General features: G+C 38.1%; 1 protein-coding gene across 1 annotated transcript in view; it reads right to left on the minus strand.

Annotated features, from left to right (window-relative positions):
• The window catches only part of MAP3K19 (mitogen-activated protein kinase kinase kinase 19), a 49,529-nt gene that overhangs the window by 18,385 nt on the left and 7,776 nt on the right, over positions 1-23,368 (minus strand). The window contains exons 3-8 of the mRNA XM_084892272.1: positions 21,910-22,098; positions 19,766-19,920; positions 17,795-17,910; positions 15,364-15,476; positions 5,727-5,823; positions 579-657 (exon numbers count right to left, since the gene is read on the minus strand). Coding sequence (XP_084748398.1) covers positions 579-657; positions 5,727-5,823; positions 15,364-15,476; positions 17,795-17,910; positions 19,766-19,920; positions 21,910-22,098 — 749 coding nt within the window. The remainder of the gene's footprint in view (positions 1-578; positions 658-5,726; positions 5,824-15,363; positions 15,477-17,794; positions 17,911-19,765; positions 19,921-21,909; positions 22,099-23,368) is intronic.

Here is a 23,368-nt window from a genome sequence, read left to right on the forward strand (position 1 = left end):
CACTCCCTTCCACTCTCTAAAAATCAATGAAAAAAAATATCCTCGGGTGAGAATTAACAACAACAACAAAAAAAGTGAATTACTATAAAAAAGAAATGAAAAAAAATTTTTTAAAGCCCCCCCCCCTTTTTTTCTATTACCAGATCCATGAACATAACATTACTTTGTGAAATTGCTATGCAACTTTTTAAGTGTTTAAATTTTCAAGTTTATACTGACTTCATTGTGGACTGGTAACGGAAAGACCACAGACACAGTTCAAGCAGCTCTGGGGCAGGGAAGGCAAACCATGGCCTCCCGTCTGTTTTCCTAGTTTTATTAGATCACAGCTACATCCGGTTGTTTTCAAATCGTCTCTGGCTGCGGTCAAGATACAACTGCAGAGATGGATCATTGCAACAAAAACATAGAGCCCACACATATTTCCCTGGGCCCTGCCACAGTAATATTTACTGTGATTCCTGCTTCCAGGTGATTTTTTTTCTTCTCTTTAGTGGACTCCCTAAAAATGTAGGTTGCCATGCAACTATCATTTCATACTGAAATTTCGTCCGAACACTTCAAAGAATATTCCTTACTTGCTTTCTTTTAAATCTTCTTGGCTCATCTCTTGAGCGTGATGGACGTCTCTCGGAAAAGTAACAATAAGCTCGACACCTATAGAAACATGTGACAATAGTAGAAAGAAGAAGAAAGGAATGAAGTCCAGTGGTAACTGAGAGAAGCATTTTATTTTCGGTTATTTGGCTAACCTGTTCTTCATGATTACAGAACGGAATTGACCAGGAGGTAGCCATCTTTGTATCTTTTCTGTACAACATAGGATAGGTCTTAAATAAGTGTTTTCTTAGAGAGAAAAAATCATACAGCAAAACTTCCCAGGTGTAAAATAAAGGCTTATGACAAGCAGTGCTGTCCCTAGGATAGGAAAAACAAGGCTACCTTCTATAAAGTGTAACCAATGACACCTCCTTCAGAGGACTGCTGTGGGAATCACACGGGATCATTTATATATTACTTCAGGAGCTTGCCTGTATTTGTAAATTTGGCCAGCTCCTGTCTGGTCCCATGGAACCATTCCCAGTATAAACCTTAAAATAGAAAGTTCCAATTTGCAGAACCGATGCTTGCTTACCACATACCATGTTAAACATAACCAAAACACCACTGTGAGCCACGTCAAAATAGCCTGTACTTTGAGGCTTGTCCGTCTATTCATTTTTCTTCTATTTAACAAAATTGTTTGAAGTGTGTATGCCAAGCCCGAGGCTTTGTGCTGAAGATGTAGAAATAAACAAGGTGCAGCTGTGGCCCTCACCGAGACGATAAATAGGAAGCAAAGAGGAGCATTGTACTAAGGAGACGCAGTGCCTGCCCTGTCCGTGGGTTTGTCGGAGCATGGATTCAGTCTGCGTGTGCCCGGAAGAGCCCGGTTTAAGTCAGGCCCACTGGCCGATGGCTGGGGAAGCCGTGTGTATGGCAGGGAAGACAAGAGCAGGGCACGAGTCTGAGTCTACATCCCTCCTCCACTTCTTTGGTGACCTTGGGAAAGTTACTTGATGCTATCATTATCAACATTGTCTCAATTGAGGTGTTTTGTTTTGTTTTTTTAATTTTTTATTGTTTTTTTAAGTTTTGCAGTTTTCAGAATAATTTTATTCCCTTTATTATTGGAACGGTGGATACTTTCAATCATGACCTAACCTTAGAGTTGAAGGGCATGAAAAAAAATCAGAGAGATGGATGGAAGATGAGTCATACACATTCTTGTATTAATTTTAAAGAATATGTTGTATGAGGAATTGTTCTTTTGAAAATAACATGTCTACTTCAAAACACTGAGGCTCAATGTGTGGCCCTGTGGTTACAGTCCTCAGACGGTGAGTTCGCCTCTGCCTCAGATAACCTGCTCCTTTGCCCTTTGGCATGGCTGCTTCGAGGTCTTTCTAGAGCAAGATCCACTTCTTTATGTCAGATTTTTATTTGATGCTTCTGCTCTCCTTTTACTTTGTTCTCAGGAGGTTGTGTCCCTCATCATTCAAAGAGTTAAGCTTTTTGTGTACGGTCCTTTGAATTGTCTAAGAATTCTTGAATACATCAGTCTGTTAACTGTCCCTTCTCCCGTGTAATCATCCTTTTTTGCTCTATTGGTTGCTGTTCCACGGCCTCCAATGTCCACACATCTTCCCTATTTTGAGATTCTCCCTCCCCCCCCAACTGGTGGGCGGAGCTATGACATTACTGGCATCTGCCTCAGAGACATCCCCAGGACATTGAACCACCAATCAGTGCATGCCAAAGTGCCCTGGAGCTCACCCCTTCCTGCTCCGCCCTCGGTCCAACCTTTTCCTGTTCCTCCCCTTAAAAAGATCCCCAGACCAGCCACGTGTTGCTTCTCTCCATCGCCATCTATGAAGACAGCCCGGCTGGGTCCTTTCTCCTCTTCCCACTCCTTCAATTCTGATTTCTTTACCTCTGGAATGAATCCCGCTCATTACTGGGGAATTAACTTTACTTTAACATGTCTTGGTGGTCTCTGACTTCAGTTTCCTGCACCTCAAACCTAACACCTATTAGTCCCAGTCTCTCACACACCCTTCCTTGCCACAATTGAGGTGTTTTTTAAAAAGAACTTTAAATTTTATGTTAACAGCTTATATTCATTATTATTTTATATTAGTTTTAGGTGTTCAGCACAGTGGTTAGACAATCATGTTTTTATTATTTTTAAAGGATTTTGGATATTTTGTCCTGCATACAAGAGCCACCATAACAAAAGCATTTTTATTGTTCAATTTTTGTGCCCATGTTATTTATGAGACTAGCATTAAAAACCAGTAAACATTTCTAAAAGGAAAAGTTTTGTTTACAATGATAATAGTATTTACTCACTTTGTTATTCAATATTATATTATGTGGTACCATGAAAATGTACCTAGGTTTGCTTTTCTTGATGTTTCTCAAATAAAACAACTTGATTGCAAGTTTTCTATTATATGATAGCAAAGGACATGTCACTAAAAATGAAGTTGGTTTTTTTTTTTTTTTTTGAATGGTTGATTTAAAAAATTTTTTTTCAAAAAAAGAAAGAAATAATAATAAAATAAATAAAATAAATAAATAAATAATGTTTTTTTCAAAGATCCTGTCACCACACTCTGTAAGCACAAAATGAGAGGCTTGGAATTACTGTGTGGAGCTGGAAGGAGCTGAGAGGTCACCTAATCTGAATCCTTCATTTTAGAAATGGAGCAATGGATACCCATGAGGCTATGGGCCACTCTTGGGTCTGAAAGGAAGATGGATGTCTTTCATAACATTTTGTATCATCCTGGAGGGAAAACACTGAGCTGACATATTGGAGACAGAAAAACATGCAGCAAACATTCCGAATAAGTAAATGTCAGTGAAAAGGATGTTCTGGACAAAGCAATGTATGGAAGTTAGGAAACTGAGCAGTGTATTCACAGGAATGTTCTTGAGAATGACTGCATCTTTACATGATTGAAGACTGTAGCAACTATGAGAAGATAACTGAAGACTGTATCAACTATGAGAAGAAAAGTTAAAAACATACATGTTTCTTTTAAATTCATAATCCAAGTTACTAAAGCTTAAGGCCACAGGAGCTTCCTGGAGATGCTGCATAAGGATCACGGCTCCTATAGGAAAACCTAAAATACTACAAATCGATTTTATTTATTTATTTATTTATTTATTTATTTATTTATTTATTTATTTTCTATGTGATTTTTCTTTTATTGGGACTTAGGGGGTGGGTAACTTGGTGGTTATAACCTAAAATACTACAAATCGATTTTATTTATTTATTTATTTATTTATTTATTTATTTATTTATTTTCTATGTGATTTTTCTTTTATTGGGACTTAGGGGGTGGGTAACTTGGTGGTTATACCCCACCAGGGTACTGTCCATTCTAATCCTCCTGGGCCAGCTTTAGCTTTTTTACAAATCGATTTTAAAAGAATCCCTCCCATCTCAAGTGGCAAGTCATCTCCAAACTGAGCCGAGGAAATGCATTATTTAACCTCCTGGAAAGTGCTTGGGACACAGCCGGGCATCTGGGAACTTGGCTTTGGGAGTCAAAGGCCAACTTCACGGACTGCTTGGAAGGGGCCAACATTTGTTTATGTTAATTAGGTCTTTCAGGGTTCGTGGTGTGAATTATTTCAAATGTTACTGAATTATTCTCTGCCCTCATCCTGGGGAAGAGATGCCAAGTGAGCTTGAGGAGGCTGCCAACAGAGGACAGCACCGCACAAGGGGCGGGAGGAGACCGCAGCCTGGCTAACACCGCCTCTCCTCACCCTGGGGAGGTTGCCAGGGACAAGAGGAAAAAGACAGCCACAGGGCAGCTTGTCGTAGTGTTAGACATGGAAGTCAGAAAACTGCGGAGAGGAATGGCAGCCGTTTGAATAAACATTTAATTTAAGAAGTTTATAGGTGGAATATGATAGACAAATGTGATGCTATGGTGACTAATTTCTGACTCAAAAATTTGAAAATACCTTGTGGTCTGTTCAATGCAAGGGCTCTTATAGATATGACAGGATACCATATGTGGAATGGGTTATTGTTTTGGAAAATTCCAGACTTATGGCCTCATAGAATAAAAGACTGGGACTGAGAGCTTTAGTGCCTTGTTCAGCCCCCAACTTCCACTCAAGGCAGGAGCTCTGGGTCAGCAGCAGATGGACAAATGCTCAGATCTGAAAGAGAACAGATCCCTGTTGCTGATGGAAGATTCTGTGAGGAAAGAAATGAGGTGGGGGGTGGGGTGCTGGAGGCTAAAGCAGCTAGCATATTAATGCAGAAAGAAAATATTGGAAGGCCAATGGACTTTGATATTCAGCAGGGCTGAAAATCAATGGCTCAAGGCAATTTTCTAATCTGATAATCCTTATACTGTTCACCAAACTTTATCTTTGATCTGCTGTGTGCATTGCTAAAGGGAAAATGTGTATTGAAGTAAATGTGTATTGAAGTAAAGCTGACCAGGCGAGAAGTCCTGTGCCTCTTCAAGAAAGAGGTCTCTACCCTGCCTTCAAATGCCTTCTAAATTCATATTTCTTGTACAGCATTTTCATTTGTGTGTCAACCCCTCTTTCAGATCCTGAACCCCGCTGCCAAGATTGCAGCGGCGAGGCGGGGGTGGGGGGTGGGGGGTAGGTGTTGAGAGATAATATTTTTTTTTAAAAAAGGAAAGGGCCAGAGAATGGCTAGCTGAGATGAAGTGGGGTAGAATAAAGAAAAGGGACAGCTGAAACCAGTTTGGCTCAGTGGATAGAGCGTTGGCCTGCGGACTAAAAGGTCCCAGGTTCAATTCTAGGGCATGTACCTTAGTTGTGGGCACAACCCCAGTAGGGGGTGTGCAAGAGGCAGCTGATGGATGATTCTTTCTTATCGATGTTTCCAACTCTCTATCCTTCTCTCTTCCTCTCTGTAAAAAATCAATAAAGTATTTTTTTTTAAAAAAAAGAAAAGGGACACAGAGGGGTGCAGAGGGATGCCCGTTTTGGCAGAGCAAGTTGACAAGACTCATTATTCGGACATGGGCAAAGGATAGACTTATGAGTGGTTTTTCATTCCCTTTGTGCTTTTCTGTGTTTCTGAAGTTCTGCACTGAGCACTTCAGAAATTAGGGGGGGAAACTAAATAATCCACGTTCTCTTTGTAAACACCTCAAGGACAGAAGCCAAGATACCTTCTGTCCTGGGTTGCCAATCTTGTCCATCACCACTCGGACCTCCTCCTTCTTTAACCAGTATGGAATGGCTGCAGTCATCATCTTGGTCAAATTCCTGAAATATGAAATAGGAACTCAGTTATTCAGTGTCTTTTCTTCTTTCTTTCTTTCCTTCTTTCTTCTTTCTCTCTTTCTTTTTTGGCAGAGTGAATGTTGACTTTTCTAGGCTAAAGTTTCACACTGCAGACTCCTTTTTAAATGAAGTATTTAGGACTAAAATAATGAGAAAGTGTCTGCCCCAAGAACACCAGGCTCAGACAGACATGGATGTGATGAATTACATAATAAAAAATGAAGATCGAAGCTGAAAACACAGAGACACATAGAAACTCAATATTTTATCCAGGCTTCTACGCTGCTACAATTCCCTCTGGGTGGGTAACTGGAAAGAGTCCTTTGGCCGCAGTCACAGTGAGCAACCCCAAAGGAGCATGGTCTTTTACGTCTGCCTCATTGGGGCAATGCTTACAAATGCGGAGAATGGAAATCCCTGCCCCATATGGAAGCTGCCAAAGGACTGATTTCACTCGGCCAGCTTTCTGATCCAATCATGGCATCACTTTGTTTTACCCTCTAGGGCAGTGGTTCTCAACCTTTCTAATGCCTCAACCCTTTAATACAGTTCCTCATGTTGTGGTGACCCCCAACCATAAAATTATTTTCGTTGCTACTTCATAACTGTAATTTTGCTACTGTTAATGAATTGTAATGTTTGTCTGTGTTTTCCAATGGTTTTTGGAGACCCTGCTAGCGGTTCTCAACCTGTTCAAAATTATAGTTATGAAGTAGCAACGAAAATAATTTTATGGTTGGGGGTCACCACAACATGAGGAACTGTATTAAAGGGTTGTGGCATTGCCAAAATCAGTTTGGCTCAATGAATAGAGCGTCGGTCTACGGACTGAAAGGTCCCAGGTTTGATTCTGGTCAAGGGCATGCAATTGGTTGCGGGCACATTCCCAGTAGAGGGTGTGCAGGAGGCAGCTGGTTGATGGTTCTCTCTCATCAATGTTTCTAGTTCTCTATCCCTCTCTCTTCTTCTCAGTAAAAAATCAATTTTATGTATATATATATATATATATATATATATATATATATATATATATATATATATTTTTTTTTTTTTTTTTTTTTAAGGGTCATGGCATTAGAAAGGTTGAGAACCACTGCTCTAGGACATAATCATTATGCTGAAAAACATGTTTGAGAATCAACTTGACTTATAAAAAGTTCTCCAAACTCTCTAAAGAAGAAATGCTTTCTTGTTGGAATTCACTGATATGGGTAGGTTCCCTCATAGAAGTTGCTGCTGGTGATTTTGCCCTTTTGAATGCCTAGAACAGTGACAGATGCAGGTAGTGGTTACAATAGCCCATCACAAGCTGGCTATGAGCATGAGCCCCTGGCTTCTCTGATCTGGGTGACCAGCTGTCTAAAGAGACAGTTGGATGAAAAGGCTTTGCTCTGCGGGCGGGTGCCTGATGGACAGGCAGGCAGAGTATCGCAACGCTCTGCCATTCATTACTTGCCCAGGGAGCCTTTATATTTTCTCACTTTGCTCATTTTCATTTTCATAGAAAATAATGAAAGTAAAACCCGTATTTATACTGCCACTAACAATATTTTAGCTATTCAACCATAATAATTTAGTTGCCATACCTTACTTTTATGCAGCAAGTCATGCTTTTAAAAGTACCTTCTACTTTCTGGCAAAGGTTAGGTACCTCACTCAGACTGCCCTGGTTGCCAATGGCAGGTGGGAGACCTGGACTGGTTCCCCCTGATCCTAGACTATAGTCAATTTCACTGCTCATGCTTCTCTGCATTTCGAAAATCCTACACTACCTGGCAAATTTCTTCTTCCTCCCATCCAGTTTACAAAGTGGGGAGGGAGATCCTCTTTTTAGAAAATATGGGAATACACAATAGTCTTTTTTTTAAAGCAGAAGAAAAATCACCTATATTCCTACAAATAAAAAGCAAACGTTGTTAACTGTTCTTGACATTTGAAAACATTAATTTAATTATATTTCCTTTGTCTTTTTCTAAGAATTTAAGTATATAGTTGCATCCTATAATTTAATATCTTAAGATAAGCATGAATTACACAGCAATTTACTAAGCAAATGTCATTTTAATGGAATTTAAATTTTCTTTTCATCAAAAAAATACCTATAGGGGTCATAACAGCCCATGAGTCTTATAACATTAGCACTATATGCTTAGTAGGCAGTTTTTAATTCTTCTTACGTATTACATATAGTGCTGGGAACACCTGTGCAATTAATGCCCTAATTTTGCATTATTTCTTTAGAGTAGATTCCTAGATATGGAATTATTGATCCAAAGAGTATGAAAATTTTTAAGATTTTTTTTACACATACAGTTTTAAAAGTAAAGTTTACACTTCACCAGCTGTGCATGAGTGTGCTGCATTCCATCTTCTTCCTTATCAATTATCATCACTTTTCATTTGTAGTGATGCAATATGTAGAATTGGTTATCTTAGTATTGTTCGAATGTGCATACTTTGATTAGTAGAAAAGTTGGAGATAGTTTCAGATGTTTATTGACCACTGAATTGTTTTAGTATATATAATTTTTGTTCAGATCCTTACTCTACAACACTATAAGACCTCAAAATATTTTCCTACCATTTCACATAATGACAATGATTCAATGAAATTCTTGTGCTAACCTTTGGAAAATAGCACATTTTTAACATTTGGAAGTGTTAAAAATACACCTGGTTCTCACGCCAGGTTTCTGTGTTGATTGATGGGCTGTGATCAGCCTCATCTGCTCAGTTCATCAATAGTAGGTCCTTGATGAAAAGCTGGAAGATGCAGAGTGTGGGAACACCTACTTACGAAATCTGTAACAATGACTAGCATTTACATATGTAGTGCCAGACACTGTTCTATGCACCTACACATATGAACTAATTTAATCCTCGCAACTCTAACGGCAGGAACTATTTTCTTCTTTCTAAATAAGACCCAGAGAAGTTAAGTTACTTACCCTAGGTCACATAGCTAGCCAATGGTATTGCCAGGAATCACACCTAGACTCAGAAGTCCTATCCAGACCTCTTAACAACTCTGCTTTCTTGCTACCATGAAAAGTTCAAAACAAAGAATCTCAACAAAAACCAGAAAAAATATAAAAATAACAGTGAGCAAAAACATTTTTTAAAAGGATATTCAAACCTAATTTATAAGTTTTGCACTGGAAAGAATAAAAGATGTGCTACCTACAAGTGCCTGATAAAAATGTCTTTTTAAAAATAAGCTGAGAAACCATAAGCATCGCAAACAAAAGGGATGTAGAGAATGATGCCTACTTTGAAGGCTTTCATGGAAGCCAAGATTCCTGCAGAAAGAGCTCAGAATTTTCTATTTCCTTTCAGAATGCTAAATCTGAAAGGCTTAGGATGTGCGCAGGTGCCACAAAGAAGAGAACTGATTAAGTGATGGCATTCAGTTGTGAGGTGAGGAGAGAAAATGTTAGACTAGCACATCCCAGACACAAATGGATTTCATGAACCATTGACAACAATGCAAAGGGCCGCAACAGGCTAGACATAGGACATTCTCATCCACAAACAGCAGAATGCTAAACCCACAGGAGAGAAAAAGGCATAGAAATCATCCATAATTAAATTTGGAAAGAAGATTCTTCTTAGATGAAAAAGATTGGGAAAGTCTGTAAAGAGCCTAAGGAGTGAGCCTACAAGCAAGGCAGCTGCTTCTGTTTGTCAATTATAAAGACCTGGGCAGACAGCCGAAAGGAAAAGAGCTTTCACTCAAAGAAAAGAAGGGAAGGATGACTTTCGTTTTGCAATTGAAGCCCTAGCAAAAGCGCGAGGGAAGAAAAGGCAAGTTCAACAGTGAAAGAGTCGGTTTCTCAGAAATGAGTTCAGAGTTACTTTAATCATAATAAGAAAAAATATAGAAAGAAAGTTCAATAAACATTTTAAAGTTTCACACAAAAAAGGTAATAGCATGAAGGGATTTTTTGCCTTTTCAAAAAGAAAATTGCTTAAATATACCATAAAAAAGTAGAAGTACCCCAGCCAGCATGGCTCAGTTGGCTGAGTGTCAAACAGGAACCAAAGGACATGATTCAATTCCCCCGTCAGGGCAAATGCCCTGTAGGGGGCGTGCAGGAGGCAGCTAATCAAAGATTCTCTTCATTGATGTTTCTGTCTCTCTCTCCCTCTCCTTTCCTCTTTGGAATCAATAAAAATATTTTTAACTAAAAGTAAATCTGTTTTGTTTATCAATTTCTAATCTATGACACTTTCAAGATTGGTCTCTAGGTATTTTATATTAGTTCTGATCAAATAATTGAATCGGTACCCCTCCCCAGGAACTGACCTTTAGGCCACTTCACAATGGGTATTCCACTTGCGTAGACCACATTCTACTTGCTAAGGCCATTATCTCTCCCCTCAGGAGTTTCCCAGAGTCCAGATCTGCACAGAGAATTCTCCTCCCAGAAAAAGCCCGCCCAGAGTCCTTTAGAAACCTCTGACTCCCCATCTTTGGGGACTGGTGCCATTTGGCGGTTCAGCCCATCTGGGTATGCAGATGACCTAATAAATTTATAACCCTTTACCACTTTGACCTCGGAACGTTCCTCCTTGGGTGACCCTACCATTTTATTTCAATTACTACCATATTTCCCTGAAAATAAGACATCCTCCGAAAATAAGACCTACTTACAGGTTTCCTTCTGAGTGAAATATAAGACATCCCCTGAAAATAAGGCCCCCCCTTAGGCTAAACATGAAAGATTTGGTCCATTGATTCTGAAAGAAATGGAGTCACAAGAAATTCACCAGGAAATTCAGGAATTAGATTGTTATGATGATGTTCCAGAAGATGATGACATGATTGTCATTGAATAAATGAGTAAATTCTTGATACTGTAGGATTCACAGTTTGTCTGGTTTGTGTTGACAACTACCGTACTACCGTAATAAATTTCCTTTATTTTCATTGAACAATAAATGTGTACCGTATTCTTCATGGAAAAATAAGACATCCCCTGAAAATAAGACCTAGCACATCTTTGGGAACAAAAATTAATATAAGACACTGTCTTATTTTCGGGGAAACAGGGTATGTTATGTTAGTAACCAAAACCAATGCAACCTTCAGTTCTGTGACAAAATCCCCCACACAGCAGGTTTTCTCAGCCTCAGTGCTATTGACTTTTGTGGCTGGTTAGCTCCCTGCTGTGGGACCTGCCCTGTACATAGTAGATATTTAGTAACATCCCTGGCCTCTGCCCATTAGATGCCAGTAGCACCTCCACCCCAGGTGTGACATCAAAAATGTCTCCAAACATTGCCCAGTGCCCCCTGGGGGACAAACCACTCTCTCTCGAGAACCGCTGTACTGAAGGATCTTGAAAAAGAAATACTCTAACCTGTTTAGAAAAGTTATAAATGAACAAAGGTTAGATATTCATGTGGTATTAAAAGTTTTCATTCTACTTCATCCCATCACATGTCACAGAGGAATCCTTATTTAACCATTTCTGTATTTTAATTTTTAATCATTGCAAACAAATTAATCTCATCCTTTTAATTTTCATCAAGTTTTACATTCTATTCTAAGAAAACTGCTTTTATAAACCTTTAACCATCACCCTATTACACCCTCCCTTCCAGCCCACCTAGTTAGCAGTCTGTTTGCTAAGTCATACAAATTCCTGTGCATTTACTTACATAACAACATCCGCATACATATGGTATTGTTGTGGTTTTTAAAAAATATTTTTTCTTCATTTCAGAGAGAGGAAGGGAGAGGGAGAGAGAGATAGAAATATCAATGATGAGAGAAAATCATCAATTGGCTGCCTCCTGCACACATCCCACTGGGGATCCAGCCCAAAACCCAGGCATATGGCCCCGACTGGAATCGAACCCAGGACCCTTCAATCCACAGGCCGACGCTCTGTCCATTGAGCAAAACTGGACAGGGATTGGGGTTTTCTTTTTGATGCAAATAGTATCACACTCTGTATATAAATTTAACCAAGGCATAATTTTCTGTCATATGGATATACATAGTGGGTTTTTCTTCGTTCATTTTAATTTGTATCAAGCTTGACATGGTTGTTTTTTTAAGGTTGACATTATTAAAAAGCCAGATAATGGTAAGAGACTTAGAACAAAAAGGTCATCAGTTTGCTTACTCACCCTTCCCAGCCCTTTTCTTTGGGTATTTTCTTCCATATTTCTAGCAAACATTTACTTTGCTATCTCTTGAGAAACCAAAATGAGACATTATCTACTGACTTATTGTTATCAGAGTTGACAATAAAAAGATGCATAATAAAATGGAGTAAATACATATCTACCAGAAATTACTTTAAATGCAAATGGATTAAATGCTCCAATCAAAAGACATATGATGGCTGAATAAATTACAAAACAAGCCCCAATTACATATGCTTTCTACAGAGACTCACTTCAGGTCAAAAGACACACAGAGACTGAAAGTAAAGGGGTGGGAAAAGATATTTCATGAAAAAGAAGTAGCTAGGGTAGCAATACTTATACCAGACAAAAGAGACTTGAAAACAAAGGCTATAACAAAGAACCCAGCAATTACATTTCTGGGTATTTATTCAAAGAAACCCAAAACACTAAATGAAAAAGACATATGAATCTCCATGTTTACTGCAGCATTATTTACAAAAACCAAGATATAGAAGCAACCTAAGTGTCACTCAACAGATGAATGGCTAATGAAGTGATACATATGTACAATGAAATATGATTCTGCCATAGAAAGAAATAAAATCCTGCCATCTGCAACAGCATGGATGGACCAAAGTGTATGTGCTGAGTAAAATATAGATACGTCAAACAGAGAAAGACAAATACCATCTGATTTCACTTACATTGGAATCTCAAAAAGCAAATAACAAACAAGCAGACCTGAAACAGAGAACATTTTGATGGTTGTGGGGGACGGGTAAAAAGAGGGGGAGATTTAAATGTACAAATCGCCAGTTATAAAAAGTCACAGGGGCCCTAACTGGTTTGGCTCAGTGGATAGAGAGTCAGCCTGCAGACTGAAAGTCCTAGGTTCGATTCTGGTCAAGGGCATGTACCTTGGTTGAGGGCACATCCCCAGTGGGAGGTGTGCAGGAGGCAGCTGATCAATGTTTCTAACTCTCTATCTCTCTTCCTTCCTCTCTGTAAAAAAAAAAAAATCAGTAAAATATTTTTTTAAAAAGTCACAGGGATGTAAAGTACAACATAGTAATATTGTAATTGTGTGTGGTGTCAGATCAGTGTGAGATCAGGGTGATCACTTCATAAGTTATAATAATGTCTAATCACTGAGTTGTTCACCTGAAATGAATACAATATTGTACATCAACTCTAATGGAAAAATAAAATTTTTAAATGGCGAAAAAGTGCCCTGGCTGGTGGCTCAGTTGGTTGGAGAATTGGCTCATACACCAAAGGCTGCGAGTTCAAATTCCAGTCAGGTACAAACCTACATTTCAGGTTCCATCCCTGCTCAGAGGTGCAACTGATGGATGTTTCTCTTTCATGTCAGTGTTTCTCTCTCCCTCTTTCCCTTCCTCACGCTCTACAAATCAATAAAAACAGATCCGCAGGTGAGGATAAAAAAAAAAAAAGGATGGAAGAAGTAAGCCAAGTTTTTCAACTAGCAGAAAAATATCTGTGAATCATATATCTAGAATATATAAAGAATTATTTAAACCCCAAAATAAGAAAATGAACAATCCAATTAGAAAATGGACAAAAGACTTAGATGAGTCATGCTGATGGCAAAGAAACACATGAAAAAATGTCCAGCATTGGTCATTAGGGAAATACAAATTAAAACTACAATGAGATACCACCACACAGTTATGATAAAAAAAATACTGACAGTACCAAATGTTGATAAAGTTGTAAAGAAACTGGATCCCTGATTTATTGCTGGTGGGAAGATAAAATAGGAGATTCACTCTGGAAAATTGTTTTTTAAAGTTAAACATATATTACATATAGATGATCTAATAATTGGACTCCTGGGTATGTATCCCAGAGAAATGAAAACATATGTGTGTACAAAAATCTGTACACAAATGTTCATCATAGCTTTATTTGTAATAGCCCCAAACTGGAAACAACCCAAATGTCTTTCAATGGGTGAATGGCTAAATAAACTGGGGGACATCTGTATCACAGAATATTACTTAGTCATCCAAAGAAACTATTGACACACACAGCTTGGATCTATCAGCATATATGCATCAAGCTGAATAGAAAAATCCAATCTCAAAAGTGTAAATATATGATAATTCCATTTATATGACATTTCTGAAATTAAAAAATATATAGATATGGAGAACAGATCAGTGGTTGCCAGGAGTTACAGAAGAGGTGAGTGTGTGTGTGTGTGTGTGTGTGTGTGTGTGTGTGTGTGTTTGGTTATAAAGAGGGTAGTAAAGGGAATTACTTGTGACAAAACAGTTTTATATTTTGATTATGGTGAATAAATGTCATAGAACACTGCACACAGACATACACAAACAGAAAAAAAGAGAAAGGCATGCATGCAAAGACTAGTGAAATCCAAGTAAGGTCTGTAGTCTAGTTTATTGCATTGTGTCAATGTCATTTTCCTAGTTTTGACAATGCACTAAAGTTAGAACAATAGTTCTCACTGGGGGAAGTTGGTGAAGGACACAAAAGACCACTATGTACAAGTTCTTGTGGATCTATAATTATTTAAAAATAAAAGGTTAATTTTTTTTTTCTGTTTTCATTTTCTTTGTTGTTTGGGGATGATTTTTGAAAGGAGAAAGGGACTGAAACGTGTTTACTCCACCAACTCCAAAACTCATTATTATTTTTAAATAGTATAGTCCATACTCATTAACTTTTAAAAATAAACAATTTTGTAGACATATTTTTTCTGATCAATGAAATACTGAGTAGTAATATTTTTAAGTCTTTGGGTTATGTTAATTTTTATAAAAACTCAAAAAGTACGAATAAGGATACCGTGTAAAGTACATCTACACCTTCCCCATAGACAACCACTGTTACTAATTTGTTGTAAATTCTTGGGTACCATTCCACAGTTTCCTATGGATCACCATGTGAGCTACTTGTATTGTTACTATAGTAATAGGAACCTTTGGTGGAGTCCTTCATCACAGGCAGCGGGTGACAGCTAGAGACAAGAGGAGGCATCGCCTTTGTGGTACCCTGTGATGAATGTGACACGATCAGATTCATGATCTTCTCCTCTTCCACATTAACATCCATAAAGACAAGCCACACTTCATGATTTAGTGTGGATGTCACAATATTTTGTGGTATTAGGTGCACACATATACACACTCAATGTATGAGACTAAGAGTTGACTAGCTAATTACTGCTCTGAGATTAAACTCCAAGATACTGTCTTATTTACTGTGCTTTAAATTTCTCTATGATTACATTAAAATATAATTGTAGTAATTGCTATAAATATTCAAGCAACACAAATGAAGCAGGAGATGAAGTATCCATTCTTCGTTGGCTGTTTCTTTAGGAGAGCATCTTACCTCACGGCTGCTGACACTTTGCAAGAGAACATTTTGGTTTTGGGTAACTGTCATATCAGTTGGAGAAGACTCTGTATCGTGACAAATGTCAAGCAATGATTCAGCATGTCTGTCTGCCAAAAGAAACATAATGTGTTTTGATAAGACTCATCTCAATTTCACAGGAAGATTTAGAACTTGGTTCTAACATCAGTTCCATTTTGTCAAAGATTTTTCTAGGATAGTGATCTGGGATCCTGATGAAGTTTCAGGGAATAATTTTCACAGGAAAACATGAACCCACAGAATAAATAAAGTTTTGTTTTTTTTGTTTGTTTTAAATTAGGCAAAGTTGCCAAGTGAATCCACTAACAATGGGCTGGAAATTATATTTGCTTAATAGTTGTCAAAGAGAAAAACGTTTAGCTACTGTGAGCACACGTCCCATCTAGCACTGAGGCCACGTTAAATTGACAAGGTTCGGACACCCATCAGTGAACTCTCCGTTAGCTCCTGAGGGGCACTGTTCTCATATTCATCACCCTCCTGCCAGCCTGCCTTCTCCAAATAAGCATGGGCTCTTGGATGACAACGTCTTCCTCTTCCAATGGCTCTTCTGTTTATTTATCTTGTAACTGAAACAAGACTGAACACGTGATCTATACTCAGACCCTCTATTTCTTCATCATATTTTTCTTCTTTACTCTTTGCAATCGATCTTCTGACTCTATCCTGTCATTGAAAGTTCCCACTTCCTACCATATCTGCTTTGTAAGCTCCTTTCTAATTTCATGTTGTTTCCATTTATTCCTCTTGCAACTCTCTCCCAATTCTCCTATGAGCACACCACTCTCTAACGGTGGGGGCACCTCCTCACCTCAGTACCCCACAATTTCTCCCCATCAGCAGTCCTTCAATGATCTTGTCCACTCACAGGTCCTTATGATCTCTGTTGTGTAGAGAACTCCAGGACTAATATATCAACCCACCCTTTCCCAGAAGCCCCATCCTACAGAAAAATGCTACTTGAAAGTGCCCAGGTTCCATCAGTACAATTTTTTTTTTTTAGAACACTTTACCTTCAGTATCCTCACAAAACCAGTGTTCTTTCAATAGTTTGTTGATTGTATTCCCATCTCCCCACATCCCAGGACTGAACCTTCAAAAGCATGTTTGACTCAACTCTTACTCAACGTTTTTTCTTTGTGTCTTCACTATCAACTTTACATCACAAAGTTCTGTGAATTCTTCTTTCACAATATCTATTAAATGTACCATATTAACAGACCACTATATCACCTTGCCCAAAGGCTCTTTTCCTAGTACTTTCTACCATATACTTTATTTTTATAAAATATATTTTATTGATTTTTTTTTTTTTGAGAGGAAGGGAGAGGGATAGAGAGTTAGAAACATCGATGAGCTTCCTCCTGCACACCCCCTACTAGGGATGTGCTCACAAACATGGTACATGCCCTTGACCAGAATTGAACCTGAGACCCTTCAGTCCACAGGTCAACGCTCTATCCACTGAGCCAAACCAGTCAGAGCCACTACATACTTTATTAATAGAGTTCCCTGCCATGAGTCTATTTCTTTGAATCCATCCTACACAATAAAGAACAGGTTAATTTTCCTAAAATATGGCTTTCATCATTCTCTGGTTCAAAATTCTTTAATAATTCTATTTTATTGGGGGGGGGGGAGAGATATCATTAGCTTTACATTTAATGGGTCCTCAATGGACACACTTTCTTTATGGATCTGATGTTATGTGTTCATTCCCTGACATGAACCCCCAGTCTGGACTCCTGCTTGGCCCTGAGATAACCCTACCCCCTTACAGCATGGTGCCTCTGCTCCACAAAATCAAATCCCATCATTTTTCAAGGACTGGACTGAGTCTCACCTCTTCCACAAGACCCTCTTAGGATACCCTTGTTTTGGGTGTACCAGAGCTTCAAACAAAAAGTCAATTAAACAATAAAGTCAAGCAGGTTACACAAAATCATGTATTGCTCAGTGGCATTTTCCCCCTCTTTCTCTCCCCTCCCCCCCCCCATATACCTTTTGCTGTGGCTGTCACCATGTCTTTGCTCAAGACTATCTTTCCCCATCTATAGCTAACCTCTTTTTTTCTTCCTACCATATCTCAGCCAGCATCCAAGAACCACCATAACTCCTTTCCCCTTTCAAGTTCCCAATAAGTTCTTTCTCCTCTGACTTATGTGATATGTCCCTGACCATATGGAGCACTTTCAAAAGTTTGGACCATATCTTAGACTTTTTGGATCCCTCAGAGAACCTAGTCATGGGCTTTTAGTCACTGCTCAATAAATAGTTGTCAGGTAGATTTCTTAAAATGGATCCATCAAATACATGTAGAAAAAGAAAGATTTCTAGTAGGACCCTTATATTTGGGGAAATTTGAAAGTGGACTAAGAATATTTACCTGGTTTGGGCATAGAATTCATTAGCATGTCCAATAACTGCTGTTTCTTAAAACTCTTTATTTGTGACACATAATGTATTGCTGATTTTCCACTAAAATCACAGAGCTTAGGATCTCTAGGAGAAATAGAATCAACATCAAAGGTTATTAGTTAAATCTGTTAAAAAAAAGAAAAGAAAATGAATATGGAATGAAAAATATTGACATCAAATAAATGAAGGCAATCTTACATAGTTTTGGGGTAAAATAATTACTTCAAAATGTATAAGATAGTGACAATTTTTTATAAAACATAATATTTGCAGAAAATTTTTTAACATAAACTTTCATAATTTTTTAGTGATGCATAAATTCAGTAAATATAAAAACATATTGATAAACCATTGTTTTATCATTCCAAATAGTTGACTTGATTCCTTTTCTTTTCAATGTTTAGTTAACTGGTTACCTTCTTGATATCTCTTTTTTTCTAATACTAACACCTAATCCTTTTATCATTCAAAATATTATAGTAGAATGACATAATGTCTCTTTAAAATTAAGCTGATATGCTCTTGGTTGAGTGGAATGATCTTGTCCTAAAATCACTCTCTGTGTGGTCATTTCATTTTTCTTTCTTTGCTCTATGGTTTTTAAGCCCAACTGACTGATCTTAGGGCTTCTTGCAACAGCACTAATATCCTCTCTGTGCTGTACTGAATCCTAACATCAGCTCAGAGAGATCCAGAGGGTAAATGATGAGAACCCTTTTAACAGGTCATAGTGACGGAAACAATGATAAAACTTCATTAGTCATGTTCTGGGACAAGGAGAGAATTGATCATGTTCTCCAATCTAATACCTTTGAATTTGAATCTTTTGTTTTGGGTACTGTTTTATGATCCACAACAATATTCTGTTATGGCTTTTTCTCCACCAAGGTTATGATTCAAAAGAAATAGCATAAGATCAAGGGTCAGGCGACTGTTACTACCTGGATAAATGGCAAGCACTAACTTTTAGGGACCTCAGTTTGTTCATCTGTCTTCAGAGTGTTTCTCCTTTGATCTCCTATATTCTGGGCCCTCTTCAATAGAGAACTATTGAACACCCTCTCTGGGTTGGTATCTAGTAACCTCCATTTTTAACAATCTCCTCAGATGTTTCTCAACACTAAATTCTGAGGTAGCGTCAAACTTCCATCTTTAACCTCTAATACTAATATTTTAGAAATAGTTCACATTCTAAAGTATACTTTTCTTTTTGAAGACCCCTTTTCCTTTATTTTTTCCATAACACAATCCATATGAAAAAGCTGGGGCCACCTGTTCTTATTTGATGACAAGCTATCTAGGTAACAAACAGCATTAGGAAACCAATTCTAACATGAGAGACTGTTTGTTAACCTCTGACTTATTTTCTTTGCCCCCTCTTAAAAGAACATGTTGGCATGTAGTAATTTCTGGGTAACTGGAAATCACTACTATAAATTGCTTTAGACAATGTACAATGCTTTCCAAAATAATTAGTAACATCTTGAGGGTAGGGAGCTACATACTACAGAATTATTTGACACTTCCAGTAACTACCAAAAGAGTATTTTAAACCACGTTTAACAAGTAGCAAAGTATAATGCAATCAGCTGTCCAAGTTGCATGTTGTATTTTTCCTTTCCAACTCTGTAATCCCAATTGGTGCCAAAAAAACCTTTTGTTTTGCTATTTTGATTAGATAAATTAATTATTCTAACTAGCTGTGAGTGTTCAAAAAAATGTGTCTTATGCTTTAAAAGCTTGTTTATAAAAGCATCAAAATGTAACACCTCAGGATGCCCTAATGACCTGGTAGTTGGGTATCCTGAAGGTAGACAAAAAAAGAATATTTAATAAACAAAACAAAGGACCAATGTAATAAAAATAACAGATAGCAACATCTAGCATCTGTGCATCACTTTGCAACTATCAAGTCCCTTTTGTGACCACTCCCACTCACGCGTGGTGCCTGAGGAGTTCTGCCAGAACCTCCGCGGGTCTGTAGACGGCTGACATCTCAAGACTCTCAAACAGGTCCACGTCTCTCACAGCCAGCATCAGAGGGGTCAGGCCATGCTGGTTTGGGAAATCTACGTCCAGGAACTCTTCAGATGCCTTTAAAAACGTGAAGCGTTATTTACGTTATGCTTTTCTGAATGTCTATTTATTCTAATCTTTGCATTTTCATTGCTTGGCCAAATTCTTATTTTGACTTCAATACCTTCTTTCTCAATATGTATATTGGGAGGGAGCCGATGAATTGAAAGAACACAGGCCTGAGAGGCAGACAGACATGGGAGGTGAATTTTAGCGTTTTAAGTTGGTTATTTAACCTCCCTGATAGAGATATATCAAGGACACTCTGTTAAAAGGTGATTAAATCACCCTGATAAAATAAGAGATGCCACCAGTGACACAATGAATAATTTTCATCCAGGACATAATTATACCAAAAAAAAAAAAAAAAAAATGGGGGGGTGATATTTTTCTAAAATTCAAATTTAACTGACTGTCCTCTATTTTTATTTGCAAAACATAGCAACCCTCCTCGCTGGCCTTCACTATAACACAGGAATAACAGCGTGTTCCCTGCAGGGTTGTTTTGGTGATCGGAGAGCAGAGTGTCAGACACATGCTCAATAAATGTTTGTGGAATGATGACTGAGTTACAATAGTAAGGCCACCCATTTAACTGTACTTATATAATCAAATGGGATATATAGAAGTTAATTGTTGTTTTAAATTAATTAAAATTTTAATTTGAATAACTCAAAACTGAAAAGCTACTGGAAAGCCAAATTATCAAAATTGTCTATTTCATAGACCAAAGTAACTCCTGAATTTTCACCTCCATTTCACTTTATGCCGTATGAACATAGTGTCTCTACCTCAGTTTCTCTAGGGACAAACTAGAGATAATGATATTACCTCAGAGCGGTGTTCTGGGAATTAATTAGTTAACTTTTTTTTCCTTCGGTCTCTGAAAAGAAAGCACCTCTTATATCAATGTTTATTATTAGCTAGGACCAACATGAACATTTCGAACCTTACAACAGCACATTAATTTTGTAGTCTTACAACACACATTAATTCAGCATCTGTGGATTAGGCTCTGGGGTCCAGTTATAGACATTAGTTTCTTAAAACTCGGCTGCCAATCTTTAGGGGTGAAAAACATGGTCAAGTAAACAGACATTGGATTACAACTATGTGTATGTTGCAAATACCAATACAATAAAATGTACTGTCTTTCAAACAAAATTCTAAGCCAGAATTCATGACATATGGCAATTTTAGATGATCATTTAATACAACAAAAAATATAGACTCCTTTGGATTTTGTTGTATGTTTTCTTGAACTCTGGGTGATGATAATATTGTTCACTTTTCCTTTATCTATTTGTGTCTCTACCATATGGGAATGGAAGAAACTGGTTTCCTAGCAGCCATTGATTTTCTTTCAGTGAGTAGGTCATGTGATCTGACAGCATCTCTGAGGGTAAATGCCAAGAGTAAGCAGTGGCCACCAATAATTAGTGTCCTTGGTTATGCATATGGTTTTGCAAGCTTGATTGGGAAAGAATATCAATGGTTAGAAAAACTAAACAAGAAGATCAATGCCCTAAGATGAAAGCACTTAAAAAATGTATCTGCTTAACTCCTTTAGTCACAGCTAAATATTATGCAAAGCACCGGCTCTCTGGTTCCCTTTTCAAGGTAAAGCTAATAACTGCAACTAGTCCATAGAGATCTAAACAGCAGCTGCACAAATGGCACCGATGTCTAGGGAACTCCTCTGAGCAAGCTGACAGTGGCTCTCCAGGGGCACCCTGGGAGGGCATCATTTCCCGGGGCGCTGCCGACTTCTAGCTTCCAGCTATAGGAAGGAACAAAAGCTGCTGCTTTGTTCTTTTATTATCTTGTTTTTCCACCCCAGTGTCCTGTTTGATTCTGTTTCTTTCTCATATTTCCTGCCTGAAATGTCCTGGGACATTTTCTTTTGAAAAGAAGTTATTTTTCTTTAAAAGAAGTCATATGTAGTCTGTGCCCTTCTTACCACCCACCCCCCACGCAAAGGTAGAAGTTAACCTAGATTTGACTGACCAACAATTGCTGAAGTTGTTCAAGATCACCTTGCCATGAACTTCGCAGAAGTTGTATTTGGGGAGCCTGGATTCCACTGGTGGCCAAGAGCTGTCTTTGGATGTCACAATTAGCCACATGGACTGCAGTTCGATTGTCATAATTGCAAAGGGTGATATCTGCTCCCCTTTCCAGAAGAAACTCAACAACCTGCAATACCACAACAATCTTATTTCACATTTTTGATTACCAATGGTGTTTTCAGGGCTGAGTGGGAAACTTACTTAGATATACATGGCTTCGATTCATGATACAGGAAAGGAGATTAAAAGGGGCGTAAGAATAAAGAATTGACTTGGAAGCAGGTGATTGCTATTTGCATTTTTTAAAAAAAATCTCCATGTGGATGGTTTGAGGATACTATAGTTTTTTCAAACTGGTGGTCTGTGAGTATTTCATGTTAAATTCACATAACACATTCAACTCCTATTAGTATCATCTGTAGTTTAGAATATCAAACCCAAAAACTCAGGATTATAGATTATTGAATGTTACAAGTATTTCTAGGGAAAGAATGAACTCTGTTTAAAATGATGGAGGCTTAATTTATTCAACAAATATGGTCTGAGTGACTAGTGCATGTGTAAAGAGCTGTTCTTGGTGCTGAGACCCCAACAATGAACAAAACAGATGATCAGCCTTTAAGGCATTTACAATCTAGTGAGGAACAGAGACAGATAAAAAGGCAATTGCGACACAGTGTGATATATGCAATGATAGGATAAATACAGAAAGCTGAGGGGGCACATAGAAGAAACTATTCAGCTGTCTTAGAAGGGCTGGGAAGACTTTCTGGAGAAAATGATGTCTAAGTTGAGAACTGTGGAATCAGACTCAGTTAACCAGGCAAAGACTGCTGGGAAAGATTGTTTCAAGCAAAGGATATAGTATGAACAAAGTATTGTGAATGCTATGGACAGAATTATCTCTTAAAACTCCATATGTTGAAGCCCTAACAAGCAATGTGATTATATTTGGAGAGAGGAACTCTAAGAAATAATTAAGGTTAAATAAGATTATAAGAATAAGACCCTGATCTGATAGGATTAACGTCCTTGTAAGAAGAGACATTATCTCTCTCTTTGCTTGTCTCTTCCTCTCCCTCCTGCTCCCTCTCTCTGTGTCTCCCTCTGCCAAGCCAAGAAGAGAGATCCCATATACACTGAATCAGCCAGAACCTTGATCTTTGACTTCCCAGCTTTCAGAACTATGAGGAAATACATATCTGTTGTTTGAGTCCCCAAGCCTATGGTATGTTTGTTATGGGAGCCCAAACTAACACAGTGGACAAGAAGACAAAGAACATTCAAAGCTCTGGAAGGAGGAATGTATGGCTGGAGCTCAAGAATGGGGAAGCAGGAGTAGGAGATATGATGAAGTCATCAGTAGCTAAATTGAAAGGCCTTACCAACCCCTTTTT

The sequence above is a fragment of the Pipistrellus hanaki genome (assembly GCF_964339955.1).
Source record: "Pipistrellus hanaki genome assembly, chromosome: 8".
Classification (NCBI taxonomy): Eukaryota; Metazoa; Chordata; class Mammalia; order Chiroptera; family Vespertilionidae; genus Pipistrellus; species Pipistrellus hanaki.